The sequence below is a fragment of the Phoenix dactylifera genome, chromosome 10 (genome assembly GCF_009389715.1).
Source record: "Phoenix dactylifera cultivar Barhee BC4 chromosome 10, palm_55x_up_171113_PBpolish2nd_filt_p, whole genome shotgun sequence".
NCBI lineage: Eukaryota > Viridiplantae > Streptophyta > Magnoliopsida > Arecales > Arecaceae > Phoenix > Phoenix dactylifera.
In genome coordinates, this window is record NC_052401.1 from 6,677,754 (window position 1) to 6,705,283 (window position 27,530).

At 37.3% G+C, this 27,530-nt stretch overlaps 2 protein-coding genes and 2 long non-coding RNA genes across 5 annotated transcripts; 1 reads left to right on the forward strand and 3 right to left on the reverse strand.

Annotated features, from left to right (window-relative positions):
* Positions 1-560: 560 nt before the first annotated feature.
* Positions 561-4,542, reverse strand: LOC113461226. The gene is made up of 2 exons (XR_003383356.2): positions 4,389-4,542; positions 561-787 (listed from the first exon to the last, which is right to left on the reverse strand). It is a non-coding gene; the product is annotated as an uncharacterized LOC113461226 (long non-coding RNA).
* On the forward strand, positions 783-8,467 carry LOC103696611 (glycerol-3-phosphate dehydrogenase [NAD(+)]). Its single transcript, XM_008778292.3, has 11 exons — positions 783-1,212; positions 4,353-4,429; positions 4,538-4,610; positions 4,872-5,089; positions 5,186-5,293; positions 6,040-6,103; positions 6,203-6,240; positions 6,333-6,453; positions 6,552-6,606; positions 6,728-6,776; positions 8,112-8,467. Exons 1-11 carry the CDS (start codon positions 1,056-1,058, stop codon positions 8,292-8,294), a joined length of 1,143 nt encoding a protein of 380 aa, XP_008776514.2. The 5' UTR covers positions 783-1,055; the 3' UTR covers positions 8,295-8,467.
* LOC120112178 lies at positions 7,506-8,148 on the reverse strand. The gene is made up of 2 exons (XR_005513687.1): positions 8,011-8,148; positions 7,506-7,926 (listed from the first exon to the last, which is right to left on the reverse strand). It is a non-coding gene; the product is annotated as an uncharacterized LOC120112178 (long non-coding RNA).
* A 3,445-nt stretch (positions 8,468-11,912) lies between the features above and the next one.
* On the reverse strand, positions 11,913-26,181 carry LOC103696610 (alpha/beta hydrolase domain-containing protein 17C-like). Of its 2 annotated transcripts, none has more exons than XM_039130916.1 (5): positions 25,745-26,179; positions 19,149-19,185; positions 18,793-19,029; positions 18,642-18,689; positions 11,913-12,719 (listed from the first exon to the last, which is right to left on the reverse strand). In XM_039130916.1, the coding sequence occupies exons 1-5, from the start codon at positions 26,044-26,046 to the stop codon at positions 12,240-12,242; spliced, it is 1,104 nt and encodes a 367-aa protein (XP_038986844.1). In that variant the 5' UTR covers positions 26,047-26,179; the 3' UTR covers positions 11,913-12,239. The 2 variants fall into 2 exon arrangements, with proteins under 2 accessions (XP_038986844.1, XP_038986845.1); XM_039130917.1 differs by having other exon boundaries at positions 12,611-12,709; positions 25,745-26,181.
* Positions 26,182-27,530: the final 1,349 nt, after the last annotated feature.

Genomic DNA, 27,530 nt, shown 5'->3' on the forward strand with positions numbered 1-27,530 from the left:
CTTTGAGGCGTTTTCTGGGCGGGCCTTCTTTGGGCCGGAGCCTTAGGCGACCGCCTAGGTCGTCTGAGGGTTGGGCCGCAGATCTTACCGTCAACTTCTACAAACTTCTACAAACCCAAGTATCTGTAGACCTCATTGGCACTGACTGTAACGACTTTTGTGCAATGTCGAAAGGGTCTTGATGTAGTAGGATGTTCGAATTATTACAACCTCTAGCAGATGGTTTGGCTTTTATTGATAAATTAAAACGAAGGTTTCTCTTGTCCCTTCTCCACCACTCCATCCACCCCTTCCTTGGCCAGCGGCCACATCGGTCATCTCTGCATCTTCCACCACTACCACAACTACTAACCATTTTTATGCTTATATAGTTTTTATTCATCTTAAAAGTCTCAATTTCCATCTCATGTTTGATACTTGTTTGAACCTTCAAATGGTCTAAGTCAGCATATAACTTGAGCTGTATCTTTTGCATGAAGGCTTCATGATGTGCACCGTTGGATCGCGCAATAGCCACTACGAGACCTTTTGGAGTGCTTTGAGATCTGTGCGAGGTATGGTCATAATCATGAAAGAAGATTAATCATTCTTTGGTGCGAAAAATACAACCGGAACCCATATAACCTGATCCGAACCCGGAAAAGAAAATAATGATCCAAAATAGAGGGAAGCTCGAGTGCGGCTCAACAGCTCTCAACGTGTTTGTCTCGTCCGCGGATTTTGCCGCCAACCGAGTGGAAACCAACGACCTCAAGAGACACGTTGAGAGCTCCGACCATGGCAGCGCCTGCAGGAAATAGGGAACAAAAATGAGAACAACAAGGTTAAAAAGAGTGGAGTTGGGAATGAGGACATAAAAGACTCCGTCAATTCTTATCAGCATTCACACCCTTCTCCCATGCTTTCTCCGCCCCTCAAACTCTGATTCCTCCACCCCTTCCTCTCTTTTCTATCTTCACTTATCCTTTATCTTCTACAGATTCTCTGCATTCCTCTCCCCAATCTCTTCTTTCTTTTCTTTCTTCCTTTCTTTATCTCTCCTTTTCTATTTCCGTATGGCTCCAGGGATGGAAGAAGACCAGCAGTTGATGGGTGCAACTACCGAAGATGAGAGGGAACAATACAGGGTGGCGGTGATCGGGAGTGGAAACTGGGGCAGCGTCGCAGCCAAGCTCATTGCCTCCAACACCATCAAACAACCAATCTTTTATGGTAACATCAAAACCATCCATTTTCTTTATTTTTTTTGCTTTTCCCTTATTCCTGAGAATAGAGTGTGAATGCCACCATCTGGGTTGGAACCCAGACCCTCATCTCCATGTTGCCTTCTTGTTTGATGTGCACTGCATTGGATTTTATCCGTCTCATGATATGCAGTGAAAATAATCTTCCTGGAGATGCTTGTTATGAACCAGGAATTTGACCTGGAAATTTCTATCCTATGATTGGTGTAATTGAACATAAGCAAGTTTTGATGCAGACAATAGAACCAAAACCAATAGAGAAGATAGTGCTGTCCCTGCGATCTATATGATAGTATTGTCCTTATGTTCTATATGTTGTGCTGAGGAAGGAAAAAAAATTCAGACACTTCCAAGAAGCTTTCTTAAAGATAGTGATTTTGCCTCTTTTAGGTGCCAAAGAACTCTTGGAAATCCCATCCCCAGGATACAATACCCAACACAAAAGTGATGTAAGATTGCACTTCTTAATCACCTTTAATCAAGAACCACAACCAAAAAGATGAAGTGCAGAAAGAAAGTTTGAGAAAGGAACGTATAAAATGGAAAGTCAGAATAAGAAAGCAAGTTATATCTTGATTTTTGATATGCCGTAGATTTATAAGAGTCCAAAGATCGCATAAGTGAGAATCCATGCAACTCTTCGAATGTTGCATGCGTTTCTCTTCATAGAAGATGCAATTCTACAGAATTATTTTTAAATGTTATCAAGGTTCCCCAATGGTTAATAACTACCCAAGAATTTTAAAAGTTTTATGATTTTAGATAACACACTTCTTATCAAAAATAAATACTTAAACGAAGTTTTAACTCCTTAAAATTATTATTACTATTAAAAAGTACATATTATTGTACAACACTATATTCCATGCCTGGCTCTCTGTTGCATGATTTGCTAAACCATTTACAATGTGTTAAGTTCAGTGTATTCAGAGTGCAAGTTAATCATATGAGAAAAAGAGAAAAGAAATTTGAAAATAGCAGTAAAAACTTAGTGGATTTCCTCGATTAACTGATTAAGGTATTATAGCATCCTAGCTTTCTTTTTATTTTAAATCTTTCTCAAGATACTTATGTACTTATTTCTCTTATATGTCTAGATGAATCTGAACCATGTTAGCAAAATTTGTAAAGATGAAAATGAATAATGATTCATAAATAGTTAAACAAAAAATTTGATTTGGCTATCCAAGGCAAAGTTTCAAAAAAGAGTGAAATACAATTCACACCTGAACTCATGCAAAGCATGCCAACAATTGGATTACTATGGAGTAATCTAACTTCACTTGTTGCAGCAAGAATTGCAATTAGGCAAAAGATGGATCAACTTTCATGCACTGTGCCACGAAACTAATGGTGATAATTTGGACAATAAAGTTGGGATTGATAGCAGTTTGGACAGAGGAATTTAAAAGCTGAGTCCAACACAGATAAAACATATGAGTATCAAATATGCCCTGATTCCAAGTAATTTACATAATTCCTGATTGCAGGAACTCAAGTCACATATCGAAGGAAGAAAAGAAAAAAGGTTGTTGACTGACTTGCCTATCTTAGCTTCAACTAGAAGAGGGAAAGTATGAAAATGGAGCTTTGATTGTACAATGCAGTGTCAATTGCATGCCTGCACATAGGATGTGAGATAAGATTCATCGTCTCGATACCAGATCCTGTATTGGTACCATGATATTACAATATCGGTATGCCTAGTATGATACCCAGTCCGGCATACGGCATACCAAGTATCGGTATGCTTTCCATACCGCATATCGGTTTAGTACCGATATGGTATGTTACGGTATGGTTGGATACACACCGGTATCAACTGGTACGACAAACCTTGATACGAGAGATGTGCAGCATGCATAAGCTGTGTGCGCATTAGATATGCTAAGCCATGCATCCTAGGGCGTGGTGCATTGCTGATACTGCATTAGAAAATAAAAAAGTACAGTATGTGCCAACCCTATCTCCTACTTCCAACTCAATGGATTGGACAATAAATATAGAAACAGACCCTTAGCCAATGAGGTACAACAGATAACACCCTTCTAAATTGACTGGAATGATTCAATATGTTTTATTGTCTCTCGTACAACCATCAAAAGACTTTACCAACAACATAACTAGCACCTTCAGGATGTTTGTATATCTAATGACTATAAAAATTGGCCATTTGTTACCCACAATAATGTAGCAAGAGCTTATTTATTGAAAAAAAAACCCTTCTTTTCTGTTACAGCCTGCAAACAAGTTGCACTTTTCTTTTTCGGACAAGTTACACTAATTTTTATTTTTATTATAAAAATTTATCCTAAATTTTTCTAGGGATTTTTTGGTTCACTTTACTTGTAGCCTTTCTAGATGAAAGTGGAAAAGTATCAAATACAAATACAGGGTGCTCCATTGTCCACCATCTCCCACGTTAATCACCAACTTGTACATGGGTAGCAGAGATCAACCTCAGAAAAACAAGCAGACATCCTCATCCAGACACTTGGGATAAACTAGTTACTCATTTCATAAGGCTAATGAGTAATGACTGTAACCAACCCCCTTTTCCCACCTTTCTTTAAAGAAGAAGAAAGAGAATAAGCTTCACCCTGCACTAAATCATCCATTTTTCTTAATGAGAATAATGAATTATTAAATGTTGCTGTTCCCTCAAAAAAAAAGAAAAAAACATGTTAAATGTTGTTGACCATGCAGAGTACATGACATGATAGCAGTACAGAACCATCCTACTTTAAGATTCATCAAGGGATTGGTTGCATTTTTAGATGCTTGCAAGCTAAACCCATTCCATATTGAGTTTAAATATATAGTAAGATAATTTTCTAAAGTTCTATTCTTTGTAGAAGTTGTTCTCGAAATGCTGTTTGATCTAAAGAAATAGGCTGATTCAAATGATTAGTACTAATATATATGTGTGTGTGTGTGTGTGTGTGTGTGTGTGTATTTTAAAATTAATAATTTGAGAGAGTTGTGTCTGAAGTTACAATAAGTCTGTCTAATTTGCAATGCTGCATTTTACATACCAGACAAATGAACTTTTTTGAGGAAACACTAGATAGTTTGAACTGAAGCATCATTATATGTGGGATTTTACAGATGAAGTACGGATGTGGGTTTACGAAGAAACATTACCTACAGGCAGGAAACTCTCTGAAGTCATCAATCAAACCCATGTGAGAGGCCCTGCATCCTCTTAATACTCCTTTCCACTGTCTTTTGTTGTCCATGGCGCAAATTATCTCTTCCTGTTAATAATGTGTTTGTCCTATGCCATGCAACAGGAGAACGTCAAATATCTACCAGGCATAAAGCTTCGGAACAACGTTATAGCAGATCCTGACCTTGAGAATGCAGGTAACTTCATTTATTTGCTATAAAGGTATTTTAAGTATAGCAACAAAAGTAATTTTAAAGTTGAAGTAATAAAAATAATAATATAAATAATATGCATTTGGGAGCTTCTTAATCTAAGATGCTATGCATAAATATGAATCAAAATGCAAACTCTTCAAGGAAGCCATAAAATGAAGGAAATAATAAAATTACCTTCCTAAAATGCTTCCTGCATGCAATGAGGTTCTAGTTCTAACAAATGATATGATACCTTATCTTCAGTGAAAGAAGCAAACATGCTAGTCTTTGTGACACCCCATCAGTTTGTGGCGGGCATATGCAAGAGGCTTGTAGGGAAAATAAGACCCGGCACCGAGGCCATCTCCCTCATTAAGGGAATGGAGGTCAAGATGGAAGGACCCTTCATGATTTCAAAACTTATCACTGATATGCTTGGAATCAACTGTTGTGTTCTCATGGGTGCTAATATTGCCAATGAGGCAAGGATCCCTCTAACATAGATTCCACCATTATGTAGATTCTTCTCTCTCTCTCTCTCTCTCTAGCAGAAATTGTGAATGGAGATCTAAATGCAGATTGCTGTAGAGAAGTTCAGTGAAGCAACAGTTGGCTATAGACAGGATAAGGAGGTTGCACAGAGATGGGCGAGATTGTTCAGCACCCCCTATTTCCTTGTGTCTGTTGTGAGTGTTTCATTTGCTTCTTCCATCTATAAATAAGAAGATTGTTTGCTTGGCTAATTCCCATACATGAACCAGTAAGATAATTATGTCTTCTGTCTATCGCTCAACTTATTCCACTATACCATGTCTTTATTCAGAAAAAAAGTTATTTAACCTTACATCTAGGGAGAATACAATTTTGTTGAACAAAGTATTATATAAAAAAAAGTAGCTACCAAATCACTATTTGGACGATCGATGAAGGTTGAATATAAATCATAATTTTCAAACATGGAGGTTGTTATTTAGCATGCAGGGTAACTTCATAACCGACCAAATAGGGTGCTTGACGAAAAGATTAGAAAGGGTAAGGTGTGTGAAACTGAAAAAAAAAAGTTAGTTTTTCTTGAACAAATTGGCACATATGAGAATTGAAAGGTACATAGGTCGGTTGTTAGAGGAATACATGGTGATAAAAGGGACAGGAGTCTGGAAACAAAATGAGGATAAAAGAAAAGGTGCTTCTGGATTTTACTAATGCTAGGGCAATCACTTTGTGACGAATGTCAACACTTGTGAAAGTAAGCAGCTCTGCACTATGTAGTATCATACCATATTCTGATAACATTGAAGGGAACAAACAAAGATAGATTAGATTCTAACAATCTATGGTGAATACAGAAAACAAAATTGTACTTGAAAAAATAGATAGTTTTTTTTCCATCATATAAACTTAACAACTTGAATTTGTGTTCATAAATTGACAGGTGCAGGATGTGGAGGGAGTAGAACTATGCGGGACATTAAAGAATGTGGTGGCCATAGCAGCAGGTTTGTATGTTTTGCTAACTTGAATTTGTATTTTACAACAGTATGTTTTGCTACTTTTAAAAATTCAGGTACTGAAACATGTTAATGGAATATATACAGGTCTAGTTGATGGCTTGGACATGGGAAACAATACCAAGGTTTGTATGAATTGAAGAATGTCATACGAGGGATTTAAGACATGAAAACATTCTGACCGTACCGTTTCATGAGCTTTTGTTTGAAAAATTAGGCAGCAATAATGAGGATTGGGCTGAGGGAGATGCGTGCCTTCTCCAAGCTGTTGTTCTCTTCAGTTAGAGACAACACCTTCTTTGAGAGCTGTGGTGTGGCTGATCTGATAACAACATGCCGTATGATATCTAATACATCTCCATTTCCTATCCATATATCACAGAGTCACAGACAATTAAATTGTACTGATTATTGTACTCGGGTTTCATTGAGGCAGTTGGAGGAAGAAACAGAAAAGTTGCTGAGGCCTTTGCTCGAAGTGGTGGCAAAAGGTTATTCTCTAAACTATGTCAGACATGTTTTTGGAGCATACCTAGGTTTGTTAGATTTGAAATTGAAGGCCTCAGTGTTCTGAGAATTTCTAATTGCATTTATTGCTGATATCAATGACAGATCTTTCGATGAACTAGAAGCAGAATTGTTGCAAGGCCAAAAACTACAGGTAAACAATAATAATAAAAAAAAGTGATAGGGTAGTTTCTATACTTACTAACAAGATCACAGGAACAAATAATCTAGAGTAATTGTAGCTAAAGTTCGTAAGCATACCTTAAAGATGCTGCTGCCAAGTCTGAATAGTTCTACACAACATATCACAGATATAGTACCTAAAAGAAAAGACATACACATGACACTGGATTTTGCTGTTTGAAAACCCCTTTTTTTTGCATGACCCCATATTGTTATGATAGTAACTGATCCATCAGCTTCAAAAGTAGCAAGTGCAAAGCAATCCTGATGACCAGAATATCATTATTACAGTCCATGGCCTAAACATATTATTATGCTTTCAAATGCAATTCGTAGATCATAAGTGAAAGAAGGAAAAACCATCATCTAACTCAAATGCGTTCTTATCTTCACAAGAAAGAAGAAAATGTAGTCATCTTCTTATCACACTGTATCGATATATCAGCTACATGATCTGTTTCTCCACCATAGGACAATGCAATTCCAGAACCATTCTGCTTAATATACACTAAATGCAAATTATGATGAAGCAAGAGTTGTAACAGCCAAGAAGCCATTTTACAGGCAAGCTTTAACTTCCCTCAGAAAAGTGATCATTCACAACAAAGCATAGCCCACCAACTAAGTGAAGCCTTAAGAGCAGAACGACTACTGCTATAACCTTTGAAAGTATAAAAATAGCATATGGGAAGAACTCATATGATAAATTGCACTACCATAACCTTTTTTCAGCATTTATGGAATATAACAACATGTGGAAACATAAGAAAGAACAAAGTACATATTTACATCCATGAATGCATGAATGTTTGCATGCGTATGAAACTACATAGGTACCTTCATCACCTTTTAGCTTTTTAAGTGGCAACACCAATCTCCCTCTTTTTGATAGGCAATTTCACATACATTCTCTCATTCCAAATCAAGCAGTCGATCATGCATTTATTTTGAATATCAACTTTATAATTCTGATAAACAGCAGAGATGATCACAACCTTTCAAGATTAGACAAACTCCATTACCCATTAGAAAATGCTTGGTCCTAGTAGTATTAGCCCAACAAGCTATAGACCTGGCTGCCACCAACTGCCACCAATCAGTATGGTACTTTCTGATAGAAACTTCACAATAGAAAGCAGAAAAATAAGATGGGACTGGTGAGCATGAGGAATCTTCTTTCGACATGGTCAAGAACTAGCATGTACCAGGTTTATAGAACAGCATCTTCACTTCAAGAAAAATATAATTGAGCATTCTAAAATGTGCATCTTCTATACTGTATGATTTGACTTCACAACTCTTGAAGGGTGTGTCCACGGCAAAAGAAGTTTATGAAGTTCTGAGTCACAGAGGATGGCAAGGGTTGTTTCCACTTTTCACAACAGTGCATGAGATCTGCATCGGCCAACTCCCTGCATCTGCAATAGTGGAATACAGTGAACATACACCAAATTTCTTGCTTGTTGAAGGCTCTGCTTTATATTACTGAATCCTAAGATAGAACATGTATTGATTCTACATAGCCATCACACTTACATTAAACATGTAACTTGCAATTCTGCAGGATTTTCTTGGACTGAGTCATTTAAAAGTGTAGAATCAAAATAGTCAGAAAAATACTGTTGGATTGAACAATCAATATCATTGTCTGACTTGTCTGCAGTCTTCTATTTGTGCATGAGTTCTTGTATGTATAGTCAATCAACCTCTTGATTAGCTTTACAAGGTTAATTAACAATACTACTCAATTATAACTTAATAATCTCAATAAAAAAAAAGTGTAAAAAGGATCCATAATTCTACTGATGAAATATATAAATATAATATCTAATTGCATGAGTTGGTATGCTAAATCTTGTGTAAATATTCTATTACTATTTAATTTATTATGAGGGAAACCTAAGTTCATGGTTCAACAGCAATATACTACAGTTCTAAAGCTAACAACAAATCATATTCCCAATGAGCAATATTCTTATTGGAAAACAATACAGGAAGAGTATCTACTACCAGAAAGATTTAGCATGCATGCATTAGGGCTTTGAGAAATCTCCAAGTTGCTTGTAGTAGGGCATTATCCACCATTGATCAGTCAAGCAGGAAAAGAATTGTATTTTCTTATTTTGTATTGCAAGATCTTCAGAGCACTTTGCAGGAAATGCTTGTAGTAGGGCATTATGCAGCAGCCATTAGTCGAGAAGGAAAAGAATTGTATTTTCTTATTTTGATTGCAAGATAATCAAAGCATCTGTATGATTCATCACTTGGAAGAACCATGTTCTTTTCTCCTACCTATTTCAAGCTTTTTTTGACACTTCATTATCAAGGTACAAAACTAGCCCAAAGAAGCTATACTACACCTAGGGGCGTAACCAAGCTAAATCTGATTAGGGAGAAAGAAGAATTCTCTCAACCAGCTTAACTTGAATCTCTTAAAAAGATGTGGAAAAGTAGAAAATTTGGAGAAAGTAGGATCTAGATTCTCTTTTCTGTCATCGGTGATTAATAAACAGAAATATATAGCCACTATTTATAATAGTGAGCTCCAACCTTATATAATTTGGATTGGAATCCTCTCCTAGTACAAATAAGATGGCTTTTCCAAAATAGATATTACTAGCGAAAATAAATACAAAAAAACTAAAATTCTATACAAGGTTGATCTCAACTTCTACATCAACTTTGCCTTTAGTTGCTTTTAGAGGCGGTAATTTATGATCTGACTCATAAACGACTCATTTTAAGCGGGTTCGGATCATAAATGGATCAATCCATCCAAACCTATTTATTAAATAGGTTGGGTTCAAGTTTAGACCTTTGATCCATTTAGTCTCTTTTGACCCATTTAATAATTGGCTCGGATCACAGTCTGACCCATTTAACCCATTTAAGAGCTATTTAACCTATTTAAAATATGCTTAACCTATTTCCAACCTATTTAACTAGATCCGCTTAACCTGTTTAACTGGTTTAAATCTATTTAATCCGTTTAACCTGTTTAATCTGACTTGACCCTATTTAATAAATGGGTTATGTGGGTCAGGTTGGATTACCCGTTTAATAAATTTTTATCTCAACCCGCATCCGACCTGACTCGTATCCAACCCGTCCCAATCCGATTTCCATCCCTAGTTGCTCCACCTATTATTTACGGATTGGAAGATACATCCGGTCAACATCTTTTCCAAAAAGAAAATTTTGGCTTGACTGGCCATTTCAAGGTCTAGATGATAGAATTTGGACAAGATCGCTAGCTGCAACGCATCCTTTAAAGGGTAACACGCCATCATAGAGCTAGAAAAGTTATCTGATTTGAAAAAAAAAAGATAATCTCAGTCGGACATTGTACAACCAAGTAATGAACTTGCTGTTAGACAAGGTGGCTCATACTATGAACTCATAAAATTACAGCAAGATAGCTCACCTCACATACAACTTGCACTCTGAATGCATCAAGAGTTAAGTTTCTGGGAAGCAATTCAAAAAGGGTCGTTGGTTGACATATTTGATAGATTCTTGCTAGTTGCTATGGTCAATCAAATCTTCCTCTATAGGCTTGGAGGTCGGTTCATACGGCAGGCCTCCAAAGCCTGAAGCCTAATTTGTTTTATTTATATTGGGATTTCTCTGTCCCAAGGTAATCAATGCTAAATAAATATATATACATATATATATATATATATATATATATATATGTAGTATGCCTTCTTTCTTATTAGTTTTGCCAAAAAATATTATCAAGAATCCATAGAGTTTCAATTCCTGCTAGGAATAGGACAGGCAATTCTCTCTAAAATTAAAGGTGTGGTTTCAATTCTTCTCAAAGAAACATATAGTTTCAAATGTTGGGACAGATCATGCTTGAGACCCAAAAGTTAATATAACATGGGACATATGTCTTATGAGTCAGCTGATCTCATAATTACAGTAATAGATAACAAATAAAGTTGATAATCTTTTTGAATTCAATGCTTTACTAAGACTGCTCACCATTAATGATGTTGTCTATGGGTTAAAGTTAGCAATAGAGTTAGTACTTGTAGTTTCAACAACATTCATTAACAACATATTCATATATGGAAGAATGAAATAGATAAACGAATTCAAATATTATAAGCAAGTTCTTAAAAGTAAATGTGCATTTTGAGTTCTTCAAAATTGCCAATGCCAGTTCGAATGATTCTGGCAAAAAGCACATGGATCAGAATGTTAGGTGATGAATATGCAAAAAGTACATAAAGTAAGTGTAGGAATTGTGATAAACTTGCATAAATATGCAAGCATTGCAAGGTTAAAAGTAACAATTCAAGAAACTTGCGAATTGCTTTATATAAGAACAGAAAGATGGAAAATAGATTGAGAGAGAATGGCCATTGGTTTGAGGCCTTCAACTGAAGAAGGGGCTCAGATTCTGTCTTCTAAAGCAAAAGCCAGGGTTTAAAGAGAGAGAGAGAAAAAAAAAGAAGAACAGAAGGATTTCACTTGAGGCATTTGGCTGAGCTCTTTTAATCGATGAAAGTTTCCATGAACCAAAGGCACTCATTTCCTGTGAGATCGATATAATTGAGTTAATTATTTTAAAGATCACTGAGAGGAGAGAGCTTCTCTTGGCCTTGCTTATATTTTGCATGTGCGATGCGCATGGCTGATTCAAGAAGACAATTAGAAGATAGATGTGATTATGTTAAGTAGGTTGTTTAGGATCAAATTAACCATGTGATTTTTTTTTTTTGAAAAAAAGTTCTCTATTGATCATACACTAATAACTCTCTTATGACTATCCATTTAAGGGCCCTCACACTGAAGACCAGTTGTGTTGCAAATCAGAGAGATACAGATGCAAAGGAGTGCATTTCCAAAACATGAGTGTCCTTACTCCTTATTAATACCCACTAACAACTTCAGTTCATTATATGTAGACACATGGCATTTTAGTAACTGAACAAAGCAGCTTCAGTGGTCTTCAAATGCTAATGAACCATCAACATTAAAAAGAAAAAGAAAAAACAGTAGTAACATATGCCTACGAAAACTGTCGACTTCTAATAACATATTGTCCACATATTAAGTGACCACTGGCCAATATGTTAAAAATTACTCTAGGAAGTATGAGTACAGAAGCTTTCTTCAGTCTTTATAAACTGTTAGGAAAACAAACAAATAATGTCACTGGAAATGAATAAATGCACAAAACCATAAACCTAACCAGACTTGATAATGATTGTTAGGAAAGATTCAATTAGCTATATTCCAGGAACTATAATTTGTCATCAACTAATCCTTTTTTTCCACCTCCCCTCTCTTTCCATTTCCAATTGTTGTCTCTTAACTTCCACAAACAAACTACATGATCAGAGAACATAAATAAATGCACGAATAAATTTCCCAACACAAATAAGCCCCTGTATAAATTTTACAAAGAGGTTAAAAGATTTTAACCAGCCCATATTCTGTCCAATCTATCAACACTCTTCCGTCCTCTGTCCGGTTGATCAGTGTTCTTTCTGGACTTCTCAAAGCAATCTACACTCCTCCTGGACTTCTCCTTATGGTCGAATGAAATTTTTAGCTTGTCCAACCTGTCCATATTGCTGTATTTGTAATCATTATTTCTCGACTTTTCTGTACTAGGCCTTGGTTTATCTCTCCGATCAGTGCTCTTCCGGGATGGTTCAAAACAGTCAGTGCTCCTCCTGGAAGGTTCGAACCGATCTATGCTTTTTCTCCAAGTGTTTCTTTGGGAAGGTGATTTCTCAACTGTAGATATGAATTTCTTGAGGTGTCTGATGAACTCAGGAAAAAGTTCTAAATCACAGTGTTGTCCTCCTTTGAGCCACAATGGCTCATACTTCTCCTTACACAATTCCCAAAGCTGCTTGCCATGAGAGCAGTCCACAACTTTATCTGATGTTCCCTGCACATCGTCAAGAATATGAATTTCTTTTTACCCCTCTTCTTTTTCATGTGTGTGGAAAGGGAATACGGATGAGTTAATACACGTACATCGCAAAACAAATTGGCAGTATAAAAAGATGGAGAATTAATAATTGAAAATGTTGATATCACTATAAACTACTATTTCATATGATATTTGCAAATAATCCTGTCAGATTGATACATTCCACAACCACCTAAGGGGGTGTTTCTTACAAAATAGTCTTTGCTTAGAATTTGCACCTGAATAAGCCAATCACTGTGTGGATTAAGGTGATAGAGTTTGATTATGAGTGCAAAATGAAACGATGAAAGTGCTATGTCATTATCATTTGAGTCATATTAATCGGTAATTATTTGATTGTTGATAGGTGGTCAGTTAGGATGATCACTGTTCATACCTAACCTAAGCCAGTAAACATTCTTCACCCTGGCCAGTGCAAAACAGTTATGCTAGTCAAATATTAAGTGGTTTAATACTTGCCAACCAACTTGGAACCATGAAACCCCAGAGCTGCTGGTCCATCCTTGGCTCCACTTATAGATTCCAAGCAACATGCCTTGACCCTTAGAGCCGCTTACATGGGTCACCTTCCTAATATTATTTCTTAGCACATTACACCCATTCTCCCTTTCACAAACCTTTTATCCACTCTATGTCCCAGAGACCTACTCTTTTTACCAAAATAGAAGACTGAAAAGAAAAGATGCACTCGGAACCTCCCACTACTTCAATTTTCCTTCTCAAAATCTCTCCTCCACCTTCAACCTAATAAAGGAAGTATTGCAGTGCTGGTTATTAATAGGATTTTTTAGCTAGAAAGAAATCACAAAATGTTAATTGTCTGAAGGTATATTTATAATCCTTCCAACTTTTTCTTTCCTTATTTCAGCACGATGATTGAGAGTGAAAATGATGTATTTACATCATAATGAAAGAAGGGCTATGGACGATCAATTGCCTAACCTAGGAGGAGAAAAAAAAGACAAGGTTTAATGTTGTCTTACTGATGATAGACTAATTGTATTAATCTTTGAGATGTCAAAGTTGGAAAATGATTCATATTAGTGCATTTGGACCTGCCGTTTGTCAAGCAGTTTCTCAAAATTTGATCAAGACACTTCATTCAAAATGAAGGATTGCATTCTCCTCTTCCAATGCATGCTGCACTATGAACAGAAATTTTGGAATTAAAAAAAGTTTGGATGGAGCATGGATTGCACTACATTTTAATTTGGATCTTTGGTTTATACTTCGTTCCTCAAGGACTAATGAAGCTTCATATATCAGATATTATCATCTAATCTCTTCATTTACGCTCATTATATGGAGGAATTTAGTACCTACTCACTAAATAGTCTTTTAGGTTTCACAACAAACACGTGCTTAAAATTATTAACTTACCAATGTAGCAAAAGATAGAATATGTACATGATTTTCTCTATTCTCGAATATTTGAAAGCCAAGGCAACGAAGAGAATAACTAGAGGCTTCGCGAATAAGAATTTGAAAATTCACTAATTCTTAAGCATGACCTAGACAGAATTATGTCAAGTAAAACATGATTAATAAGTCACAATAACCAAAGTTATGTGGCCCCTCCTTTATGTCTCGTTATAAAGTAGTTTCACTTAGTCATGCAACTTGGGTTGCGCTCAACCTTCTAACCCACAAATTGGGTACGGATTGGGTTGAGGTTTCATGAATTCCGCTTGAACATGGGCTACCTAATCCTACCCAACGCACCCACTAAATAAATCAATAATTATCTTTATATTTCAAATAAATTACCGATGTTTTATATAACGATATCTTCGGTCATAATAAATTACAAAATTTTGTAAGTATATGATCAAAAATTGACGAATAGTTGAGGCCTCAACTCAATAAATAGTAATCTGTAATCCAACAGAAATATCCCAAACTTTTCTATCTTAAAGTTCCTATTGAACCTAATCTAACCTAATTTACACAGACTAACCCTACTTGATCTGACACTTACCTGACTCAATAGAAATTAGCTTAAGATGGAACTGTGTTTTGTCTTGGAGAAAACCCGACTTGAGACAAGGTTAGGTTAGTTTAGGGTTGGGATATATGGAGGTTGGGTTGGGTTACTTGCAAATATAGTTTCCTTCACTAACAATCTCCATTAAGATATAAAATTATAACTGTTCTTCCATAAGGTACTACAAGCATTTAATCATAAAGGCCATGTCAAACATTTAATCAAATATATCAACATTATAGTAGCGCTAGGAATTGATACCAAAAATTCATGATAGAAACATATGTCATATCGTTATTAGACATGAACCATTAGATTTACTTATACGTTACATTCACAAGAAATAGATCACAGGTTCTCAAATGCTTAATATATGCATTGATTTCAGTTTTTTTAACAGATTTTGTTTGAAATCTACCCATAATCAGAACGGCAAGATCATTAGAGATAAAGGAGGCTTTATAGCAACATTCTAACCATAAGAAAAGAAAAGAAATGAAAAGGCTAGTTGGTGTTGGCCAAAACTACCGAAACTAGATGAAACTAGATGAAACTTTATCAAAACCAAATGCTGCGGATCAACCTCGGCTAGAAGTGATCCATTTTGGCCCAAATGGATCAATTTTAGCCAAAAATTAAAACCTTGACCTTGATGGAATGATTGTCTTATCATTTTTTACACAAAGAAGACTATAGCGAGCACATTTCTTTACCAAACCTCATATTCTTCAGTTAAATCAACTTTTAACATCCAAGCTCAATCTTCGAGGGGTAAGTGGAAGTTACCATATAATGTTTTACCACAAATAGCATGCTTTCTACCATGTATAGAGCTACCTACCATACATTCCCATATCTATCTAGTATAAACATCTTGTACTCATCAATATAAAGGGTTTAAGCACAAATAATGTAATATGTAGCAAGCCACGACCTCACCCAAAAGGGCTAGCCAAAAGTTGTTAGAAGCCATTTGAAGACCTATAGCTCGATCGACAGCAGGACAGGCTAGCCTGCTTGTTTGGAGGCCTGTGCTAGATTGCAAATTACAGGTTAAACTATAAAGTCCCTGTAACTCAGGCCACATTTGTTGCAGCTTGATTTGCGCCCAAGTCAACCACCAGAAAAGCTGTAGGCTTAAGTACACAAGCCCTCACCCCCGTTCGTACCCCTTTGTGCTCCCAATCCTCCTCTCTCCACTCTCTATGCAACCCTACTTCTCACCTCTTTTGTGTCGCGACCCTTTTGTGCCCCAACTCTAGCTCCTGCCTCCCATGCACACCCCTCACCCGTGCTGGAAGAGATGACAATGGACTAGGAGGTGGGCAAGGGAACCCCTCCTGCAGCTACCATAGTGATAGGCAGCGACACAGAGGAGAAGCCCTAGAGGAGGGTGGTGGTGATGATGGCCATGATGGTCTCCATCGTGGAGGTACTGTTGTTGGTCCCCAAATTGATCAAAATTTGGTGGTGCTCGAACTCATCACATCAATAGGATCCAACCGATGGGTATCATGATAGCTCTAAGCTTTGTGACTAGAACAAGGGTTCAAAAAGGAAGAGTGAGAGAGAAAGGAGTTCTCCCACTCCCTGCTCCCGAATCTTGGTCGTTTGGCATCTCCTGCTTGCAACCCCCCTCCCCCCCTCCAACACCTTTGAGTCAACCTTCACCCTAATTTCACCCTCATCCACCATCTAAACACTGGAATTGATCATGTTGCAACTCGACTCACCTGCAACTCAAGCTGCACGTAACATGAGCTGCAAGTTAAGTTACAAGGTTCCAAACAACCCCTTAATTGAGGTCCATGGCCCTATTAAAGTACCTAAGGTCACTATGTATGGACCTATGTGGGCATATGCTTAGTCCCACATCAGTTGTGCATTATGAAGGTCTTGGGTACCTGAACAAGGCCAAAGATCCCGATTAATAACTTCTGGCTAGCTCTTTTGAGTGAGTTTTTGGATCATGACATAATGCATGCAAATTCATTATTTCAACCATCTTTAACAACATCACCTCCAAGTTCTAAAAAGGAATGTAACCAAGATAGTGGAAAACCATACTTAAAACGTGATCGAAATGCTTTTGATAGCAAAATTTGTATGGCGGACCATGCGCTAAACTTTCATATGCATCTATGCATGTATGTTTACAAATGTACCCATGAATACATAAAATATGTACATATTTTGTATGTACGGTTCATACATGTGTGTATTCATATGTATGTATACATATGTATGTATCTGCATATATAATTACATATACATATATACATACATACATACATATAGTATGTCTATTTTGTATAAATAATGTTTTTTTTCTTTACAAAAAGAAGTGTTTAGAGTTTTGACAGGCCCCATCAAGTCATGTATGGTCTCAAGATATATCACAATTCAGTGTATATCCATTTCTGCATCTCAAATCCAAAGGTCACAAACATACACCAAAAGAATGAATGGCATATATTTCTTTGATTCCTTACTGAATATTTAAGGTTCAGTCAACATCCTTGATATGTACTTCATGCATTTTGTTGACAGAGATGAATGGTAATTTATAAAGTAAACCCAAACTGATGGGGCACAGATGGATAATATTTTTTTCTAACCTACAAATCACCCATAACATACTGCATGACTTCAAATTATTTAAAATTATGAATTGGATATCATATATAGCTAGCATACATATGAATTTCCTCCTTTCCTCTTCATCATCTTATTATTGTCCAACATTTCTTGTCTTTGTTTCTTCTCTACATTCCCCTCTTTCTTCCCCTCTCTCTTTTTCTTCAATTTATTCCCTTTTACCTTTATCCCCACCTATGATACTAGGCATCTTCCTAGTCAGTTAGGAAACCCATTGTTTTGCCCATTTGGATGGTAGTGTATAATTAAGGTATTTTTTGTTTATAACAACCTAGTAGAACCAGCTACAACCATTAATTTCGGGATCTCCAATCTAATGTACAAATAAATAAAAGATAGATAAAGAAGTATGTGACTATATCTAATAAAGGGGCTTAAGTTGAGAAGCAATTTCTTAAGAGTCAAACAAATATTCCAGGCTATTGTTTGACTATATGAAACAGAGAGCAGCTACCAATAGAATGACATTATAGATGGTATGGATCCAAAATATGACCTCAGTAAAGATGAAAAAGTTTAAGGCTGATATGTATTCCAACTAGAGTAAAAGGGACATCAAACAGAAGCATATCTGGGATAAAAATCTGGGATGTTACTTGTGCGGCATGTCATCTTAGATCAGGTACGAAGGCAAGTGCAACAATAGCACTCAAATTTGGTTGTACAAGTGAAAAGGGAGAATTAGACAGGAATGTTGCTCAAGAAATTAAAGAGTATCCATGATGAAGGATACAGCCAAACATAGGCTAAGATGAAGAAAAAGCAAATGGCCGATGCAAAGCCCAAATTGATGGCATAAGCATTTGTTGGTTATAATCAAGATCATAAATTGCTTTACTGGAACTTATCAACTGATCTTCATTTCAATCCCTATTTACTCAATTTTAAACAGATCAAGCAACATGGCATCTTCCTAAGTTACTGGTAGGTAGCCAATGGAATAAATTTGCCGCTATAATAAACTTTTAAGAACAAAATCTGAGCTGACAATATATACCAATGAGATTGATCAACAGTACAAAATTATTCCTCGTGATAAGTACATTATCATGTCCAAGAAGCCCTTTTCTTGTGATATGCCATTAGATTAATTTTGTGTCAACATATATTTAGCAATAAAAAAGAAATGTGCTTGTTTTGGTCACCATTATAAAAATGCAAATAAGTCATTTGTTGAGCATAAGCATTAAACCCTTTGAAGACAAGTTTAAAATGTAAGGAACAGATATACTTACATGAATTATCAGCACAGGGCAATTGACCAATGGGATTTTGTCAATATTCTGGAAATAGGACGAAATTCAAATGGTTATTCAGTGCAAACAACACAGGCCAATAATCAAGCAAGGGGCAACATATCATCCAGAATTCTAATCAAGTATTAACCTTATAAATGTCGAACCAGTATGTACGTTTTACAGGATACATCACTCTTAAGCCAGAAAGTATAGGGCTATGCAAAACAACAGCTCGCAAGCGTGGCAAGCGAGTTGCCAAATCCACGGTTGGTCCACTTCCAACAGATTGGCCATAAAGGATGATGTCTTCCTCCTTTGCGCCATACTTCTCTATAAGGCACTTGTGGGCAGCTTCTATATCAGCATAAGTGTTTTGTTCGCTTGGCTACCAAGAATAAGTAAAAAGAAATTAACTTTCACTCTACCCATGTAATTTCATACTAATCACATGATGGTGGAAGGTGAATTGTCATGAAGCATATGTATAAGAAATCCAAAACAAACCTTTCCAGATGATTGTCCGTATCCAGAATAATCATACCTGCATGAATGTAAAACTTTGTCAAATACATATCATCATTACAGTGCGTATTGATAAAATTAACTAGACACTTCTGGTGATTTCGCATTGTAAGTAAGCTTTATAGATTTAGTGATTTTGCCCTTGCTATATGGATATTTAGATGAGCCAATTACTCACTCCTAATACTAACTCTGCCAAAGGCACTGGCCTAAAGAAGAGCCAGTTAGGGCAGAAGGCCACCTCCCCCAATCATGGCCCAGGCAGTTGGTGCTTTCAAGTTGGTAAATTGCAGTGGCATATGGCTAAAAAGTTTAGTCATGCATATGAAGCATTACATAAAAGAGCCCTCAGCATGTGAAATTGTATTTTCTGGATAAATCATAGTTGATGGTTTATCAAGGGGATTTTTGCAGATATACCCCTCAAAATCCCTTATTCTTGTATTTACCCTTCGACAAGTAGAAAGGGCATAAATGCACTTCCAAAAGTTTGAAATTTGCTTGTATACCCATCTTATCATTTTCTATTCACTTCTGTTATTTTAACATTAATTTGACTAGGTTAGAACTTAACATGCCAAATAGTTTGGGTTTAATTATATATGATTTTTGAAAAGTTAAGGTGCACTTTAAAATTATGGGTCAATGAGACATTTGTACATTTCAATTTTTCAAGAGACAAATACAACATTATGCATTTTGAATAGTATATATGCAAAAATTATTGAGGAGATAATATGGTAACAAATATGGGGAATGTAGCATGGAAAATCCACTTTCTTTAACTTTGGCAAAACCAGGTTATGTTTGTCTATGTTCTAAACAATGCAATTTGGACTTGACTATTATATCTATGTCCTTGTGGCTATTATAAGAACATCTTAGCATGTTGATGGAAAGGTAACATGCATGCATTTGTTACCAATATTTATGCATCAATTATTACATTTTATGATCATGACTCCCCCCCCCCAAATACCAACAAAGGATTAGGAGACTCTTTTCTTAGGCTAGCCATGGTGCTGCCAGAAACCAGGTGGCACAAATCAATACCAAGGTATTATGTCATGATAGGACAGGGGACTCCCAGTTGTCCCATCCAATTCTTATGAGAAAATGGGACTGTGATGGGGTCAGGACTCTGAAACCCATCCACGCGATGAGAGAAGAAGAAAGAGAAAATAAAGAAAGGAAGGAAAGATGAAGAGAAGGAAAAAGAGAAAGGAAAGAAAGGAAGGTAGAAGAAAAAGACAGAAAAGCAAGAAGGAAAGAAAGAAGAAAAAGAAAGAGAGAAGGAAAGAAAGAAAAGAAGAAGGGGAGAGAGGGAGGATATCTACCAGGATGCATGACTGGGATCGCCGCTGGGATGGGGCAAGATAGCAAGGCGTCCCGTTCCATGGAGAAACCAAGACACCCCTATCCCACAAGATTTAAAACCTTAGTCTATACTCTATACAACATGAAACCATGTAGAGCTGGTCAGTTCCAACTTATACAGGTTAGCTCAAACGCTGCACTGTATCAAACCTTGATACCACACAAGTACCTTGCGAGTATGGTACAATACACCCCACATCATGAAATGCGAGTTAGTACAATGAACTATGATAATAACATCTTCACTTATGTGTGGAAAGGCTTTATGTGTGCATTTGTTAACAAAATTTACATATCATCTATTATAATATTTATGAGCTAAGTGTGTGTGTCCATTTTAATAGAGGGGCATAACTGTCAAGTCCAAAACAAAACATTTCTTCAAAATCAATCAATAATCAATAAACATGAACCTCTATTTCAAAAAAATAAAATAAAGTAGATTTTTTCTTTAAGATCTCCAATAATATGAGAATGTTACCTTTTCTTCCAAAATGTCATCTAACCACATAACCATGCATGCATATCTTCAAGTTTTAGAATTTTAGATGATTATTTGATAGCCATCACATATTGATAAGTAAACAAACAAATATGTACTTCTTAAAAAGATCATATGCAAATAATCCTTTATCAAATGCTCAATCTATTGCTGTGTACAAGTTTAATTAACTGAACAAAGGAACATTTTAACAACTGATTACAATGAACAACTTGAGACTTCACTCAAGTATGCAGCAGTATTATGAACCTCAAAATCGGCTATCCACATCTTTATGAACCAAGATTCAAATGAAAAATTGCTACTTCACAATCATCACATGTTAAGAATAAAGCAAGCATTCCACTTCCTCAGGCAATCAAAAGTGCAATGTAGGGTATGATCCAATCAAAGAGAGAGAAGAAAGCAATTCCTTCAATCTACTCAACGCGAATATCTCGAAATAAAATAACAAAAAATAAGAATTATGAAAGTAGGGTATTAGGTCTCCTTTCATTATATTAATTAATAATAAAATTGATTACAATCTCTTTATTTATACTAGTGATGTCCTAGTCTCAAAATTCAGGTCGAATTCCTCTTCTAGTTAAAAGAGATTATATCCTTTCCAAAATAGCCATGACTAGTGAAAATAATCATAGAAAAGATAAAATCTTTCTTGAGCCAGATCTCAACTATACATCAACTTTGTCTTTAGTTACTTTATTTAATTCTTCCCGGCTTGAGAGTTATGCTTCGTCAAAGTCTTTCTCGCAAAAGAAACTTTCACTTCAACTGACCTTTTTTGAGGCCTAAACATCGTCATAGGCCCTAGACCACTGCATACACCAAAACCGTTAGTGGTTTGGGAACCATCATAGAACTCAGCAAGAGCTTCATTTTGATGCCCTGCATGCTGAAAAAGGACACTAGATGCCCTCCAAAAGCTGAGGTTTGCTATCGAGTCCTAGATATGTGGATCTCGCCCAAGAACCCTATCCAAACCTACTCGGGGTGGCCATGATTGTCCACAACGGGTTTGGTGATCCTCTTAGATCAAGGTAATTGTGATATGTCCATTTGGTCTATGCCTCAGCCTTTTCACGAAACATGCAGTTTGCCTTCTACATAATGGAGCATAGAAAAGTATAGATTATTCTATCAGCTAGCATTTACACCAATATCTGTGACTGAAAAACTTATCCCATCTCATGCCATCTTGTTTTATATGTATTCAATTTTCATTCCTATTAGGGGGATCAACACTATTACAAAGTCCTTTTTAAATCTTCTAAAGCTCTTCCATCTTCTTAGTTGACCCCCCCATTTTGGGCCCCGTTAACAACACACGAGATATGCAAAAAAGCAAGATTTATAGACAACCCTTATAAAATGGAATCCTTTTACATCTTATAGAAATGTTGGAACTCTCCATTCATGTCCATTGTCTCATGAAAGATAAAAGGAGGGATATGCTTAATCCATCACCCTCGCCCTCCACCCTCTCACTTTTTGCTTTCAAAACAAGATCAAGAGAGACTGACTCTCCCATGTTTCTGATTTCTGACACTTAAACCCTGACAACACCTCTCGCACACCCACAATGACATCTTCCTTAATTCCATGCTAGCCATATCTTTTTGATGCCTATCTCACATCATTCTTATATTTGTTGTGGTCTCTAGGGGTCCCCAACCCTCTGCACATCACTCTATCATGTAATTATTATCCTGAAAGCTAATCTTCAATAGGCCTTATCAAGACTAACATACTATATCCATAAGAAACCAATACTTGGTAGGCTCTTGCATACCATACCATACCAGTGCATGTTAGTCAGTGTCACCTTTGCTGTGCCGACACCAATCACAATATTATGTGTTCGTTTAATACGGTGCACACTTGTTCTGGTATAGCAGTATTTCAACCCTTGATCTGAAGCATTTTACATCAAAATCCCATTCGCAAACAACTTATCCCATCCTTTTGGTATGTATTGAGATTGGATGTTTCTAGGAGATTCACTCTATTATACTTTTACAAAATCTTTTCTTTATGAAACGTATAGACCCCTTAGTTCTCTCCTAATGTTCTAAAGATAGAAAATTAGGAGCAAACATCAACCAAAAATGGAAAAATTTTGGGGTGAATTTTAACCACGATATCCACAATTGATTGGATCCCATAATCATAACACACTCTTTCCTTCTAAGCCAAGTAAGTGCATTGAAGCTAGAAACAGCAATCACAATATTATCATAAATAATTTACCACACCCTCTAAATGCACATGCCAAAACAAGAAACTACAAATTGACCACAAACAAAAAATTGTTTTGTTATGAAGTCAAATTATATCATATGAAATGTTTCAATTTTACAAAAATTGCAGCTAGTGTGAGTAATACATACTCAAGCTAACTTTAGGGGGCCCTTCATATCAAAAGATTTTAGATTTATTCCATACATTGTTTGGGGTTAAGATTCAAAGCAGAAAACCAAATTGTTTGGAGCCATTGAAACCCACATGCTGTCTGAGACCTGGACCAATACGCATATCAGCACCAAAATTGAGAAAAATACTAAGACTGAAAACAAAATTATCAAAAAATTGAAAAAAAAAGGATATTTTTTCTCTTACAATTCATCAAGGAATTAAACCAAGTAGGTAAGCCCACATGTAGAGGGAAAGTGAAGAAGGAGAAGAAGAAAGAGAAGGATGAGAAGAAGAGGAATGAAAAAAATGGAAGAAGAAGCAATGATCACGTAAATTCTCTAATTTCTAATTGGTTGCATGATTCTTGATCAGATTATTTATGCATATAAATATTTTAATTTTTATTTTAAATCAAGCCTCTCGCACCAACTATTAATTTCAGTATTGGTAATCCAGCGAAATCAAATAGGGAAGGTGAAAGGATCAAAAATGAAGATTGTGAAGACAGCCAGAGATGTGAGGGGATACCAAGGCAACAATGGAAAGGGTGGACAGGACAACAGATCAGAATGCAACAGTGATGGCAAAGATTGGAGGGGTTCACTGGGCAAGAAAGTGCTTCATGAAAAAGAAAAATAGAAGAACAATGGGATATTCTCCTGCCACGGCAATGTAGAAAGAATAGTTGCTGCAGCTTGCAAAGTAGCAGTAGAGGTAACAGTTGGCAAAGCAGCAGCTGTGGGGCAGTGGCCAAAAAGGAAAGGTAACAGAGAAGAAAAAGAAAAGGTCACAATCGAGATACCCATCATTTTCCAGTTATTTATTGAGGAAGGTTTCTTTCAATGGTTTCATGAGGCTAAGCGGTCGGAACTTCTTGCATCTGATAAAGCCCACATACTCAGACTTCCATTGAAATGGAGTGGTCTGTCCAACAATTATTGGAAATCCAAGATGTACCATAAAGCATTGTTCTAATAAATTTTAATTTATTCGACTATAGCTTTATGACTAGAGTAATGGACATGTGCGTATGCATGCATGAAGGGTTTGTGGAGCACCGGCCCTGCATACTCAGTGCTTAGCTCGGCTTTAGGCATTAGTTACGTAAATAGAGCACAGTTGTTGAAGTCAAAATGAATAGAATTACACAATATCCCCATCTTCATTAACTTCACCCCTTCACTTCAGTTCTTAAAATTATAAAAGTGTTCTATCCAAATTTAGGAGCATGTTTAACAAGGGATGTGAATAGTAAGAAAATCTTCAATCAGATGGGGTCACAGCCAGCCGTGCCTTCTTTTCCTAGCAACTAGTCGCTAGCTGCCCATTCCCCTCCCCTCTCCATCACTGCCTCCACCCCTCTCCCCTCCGTTATTGCCTCTACCCCTCTCTCCTCTCTTCTGCCATCACCACCACTGCCTCCACGACAATTTTGCTATCTTTATTTTGCCATTCACTCCCACCACAGCTGCAGCCCCAACCTCAGGACCAACACCACTCAATCAGCTCCCCCTCTACCAATATGAGCTAAAGACAAAAAATTCCACGTCTTAAGAAAAACAGGGCTTCTTATCAATACAGAACAAAGAGAACTACAAATAGAATTACCACATCCACCTCGCAAGTCAATCTTCAGCTACAAATGCAGTGTGTTAACAGCCAAGTTCATAAAGAATTACATAGACTTCCACCAAATTCACAGACAAGATAAATCATTTATAAAGAAAATCAGAAGCAAACCATTCGAAAATCATTACCAAGTTGCAATTTGGTGGAGGGGAAATGCATCAAAAATCTGTCTCTACTTCATCGTATGTAATACCATAACCTTCCAAATAAAAATCTGGTTTTTCCGGAATCCAGCAAAAAAATTCCCAGAAATCGCACTCCAACCATAGATCCAGAACAATAATACGGAAAACCATCACAATTTTGCTAGCTTGCCATATAAAAACATTAACTCCCGATTTATTACACCAAAACAAACTATGGATAAGGAGTAAATGAAGAAAAAAGCCTTGATATAAGATTGTACTGCTAAAATCCCAGTAAAAATCCAGACTTTTACATAATCCAACCACCTCAATCTCCCTCCACCTCTCCCCAATCAGTCAAGAAACCACCCTCTAACAAACCCATACGCAAAATCTTCTCCCAAATCAAAATATCAGCTACCACTCCAAACTAAAACAGGGCAAGATCAACACAAGATAACGCATCCTAAAAACATGCCAAAAGCCAAAAAAGCAATCAAAATTAGAAGAAGAAGGAGGAGGGGAAATACCCCAAGAGGTTGACGCGGAGGTGGATGCTGAGCTCGATGAAGAGCTCGCACATCTGGCCGAGATCGGCGGCGTTGCCGTGGGAGTAGAGCACAGTGGATGCCGCCATGGGGTTGCCGACGTACACGGCGACGATCTCCGTCCCCCGCCTCGTCGGCAGCCGCAGCACCTCCACGTTCTCCCGGTGCGGGAGCCGGCTCAGCCTCACCACCCCCGTTTCCCCCTCCCTCACCACCTCGTACGTCGGCGGACTCGGCGGGAAGAACGCCATCTTCGCCGCCATCGACGACGTCACCCCTCCCATTACTCCTACTTCTCCCTCCTCCCCTCTCCTCTCTCTCTGTGGTCTCAGTTCCGTAGGGAGGAAGCGATCCGCTCTGAGACGTACGGAAGACGGGATGCCAAAAATAGAATGCAGAGGGCGAGTGCTTGAGAGGGAATGGCTACTGGTTCTTATCTTCTCTTTAGTGTATCTTTCGTAATTTAGTCCTCTAAACTGGGCGATGATATGAGCTAAAAATGCTACAGAGACCCGAATAGCGAGGCCCAGACGGGGGACCGTGCGAGATGGGTGACGTCATTCCTTGCGGGAGGTCATTTCATGAGTCTATTTCAGGGTCCCAGAAGCAATAGTTTCTGGGGCACTTTACTTCGCGGCCCAAAAAGTTTTCCATAATTTAGTTTACTCGAATAAGAGCCACCCAGAGATCTGGCGAAACATATTTTTAAAGAGACTAATAAAATTATGAATAGAATTTTTCCATAATTGAATTCAATCAATAAGAGCCGTAAACGATGAGAGATGGAATGATCTTTCAAGCTAAGCATGTGTTTAGAAAGGCCAACAAAACTGCAGACTAGGTAGCTTCTTATGTGGCATGCTATTCCAAAGTCACCCTATAGGCTGGAGAGAGGAGTTGCTTAAGACATTCGGTGACTTGTTATTTTCTGATTTTATTAGCTGTATCTATACTTGAAAGGTATAAAATAACGGTTTTAACACACAAAAAAGTACGAATGGAAGATAATTTGGTGATTTTTTTGGATAAAGCGAGCATTTCATACATCACGGGTACGAATATATCCAATAGAATCGGAAAACAAAAAGTTTCGAAGTGCTCTGGGCATCTCTCCCTCTCCAATCCATAGGATGCTTCCTAAATAGTTTGCTACATATATCGTCACCTAGTCCACTGCCACGTTAGCCTCCCGATATACATGCATAGCTTGAAAGGTAACGATCTCTTTCATTATCACCCAAATACTATGGAGCAGGGAATGAACTCCTCTGTCACTGCTCGGGCCTTTTCAGACCCAGTTGAGCACCCTAGTCGGATCCCCGCCAATAGAATTGGTGATTTTGTTTGGGCCGCTTGGTATTTGAGATGGGTTTGTTCCGAGGGGCGAGGGAGAGAGATTTAACGGTAAAAGGGAGACGAAAGCGTCCACGCTGCAATTATCTTTGGAAGAGTCTAGTCCGTGACTGCCGTCGCATCACCAAACCGGATGACGTCCTTGTGTATTTACCTATTTGCCACGTGTCGATATGTGAGAATATTACAGGAGGCCAAGCTTCGAGTGGTTGTTGCAGGCGGAAGTTTGGTTTAAGGGTAAGGGCCGAGAGGGGGGCGTCTGGATAATGATTACCGTCTGATTAAAAGAGGATGCACGTGGCCTCACTCGATGGCCGTGGTGGAGCCCGGAATCCTTTCTGTTGTCAGAAGAAAAGTTATGAGGCGCCAAGCCACTCGCAAAGGCATTTATCAATCGAACAGAGCTCTCGTAGAT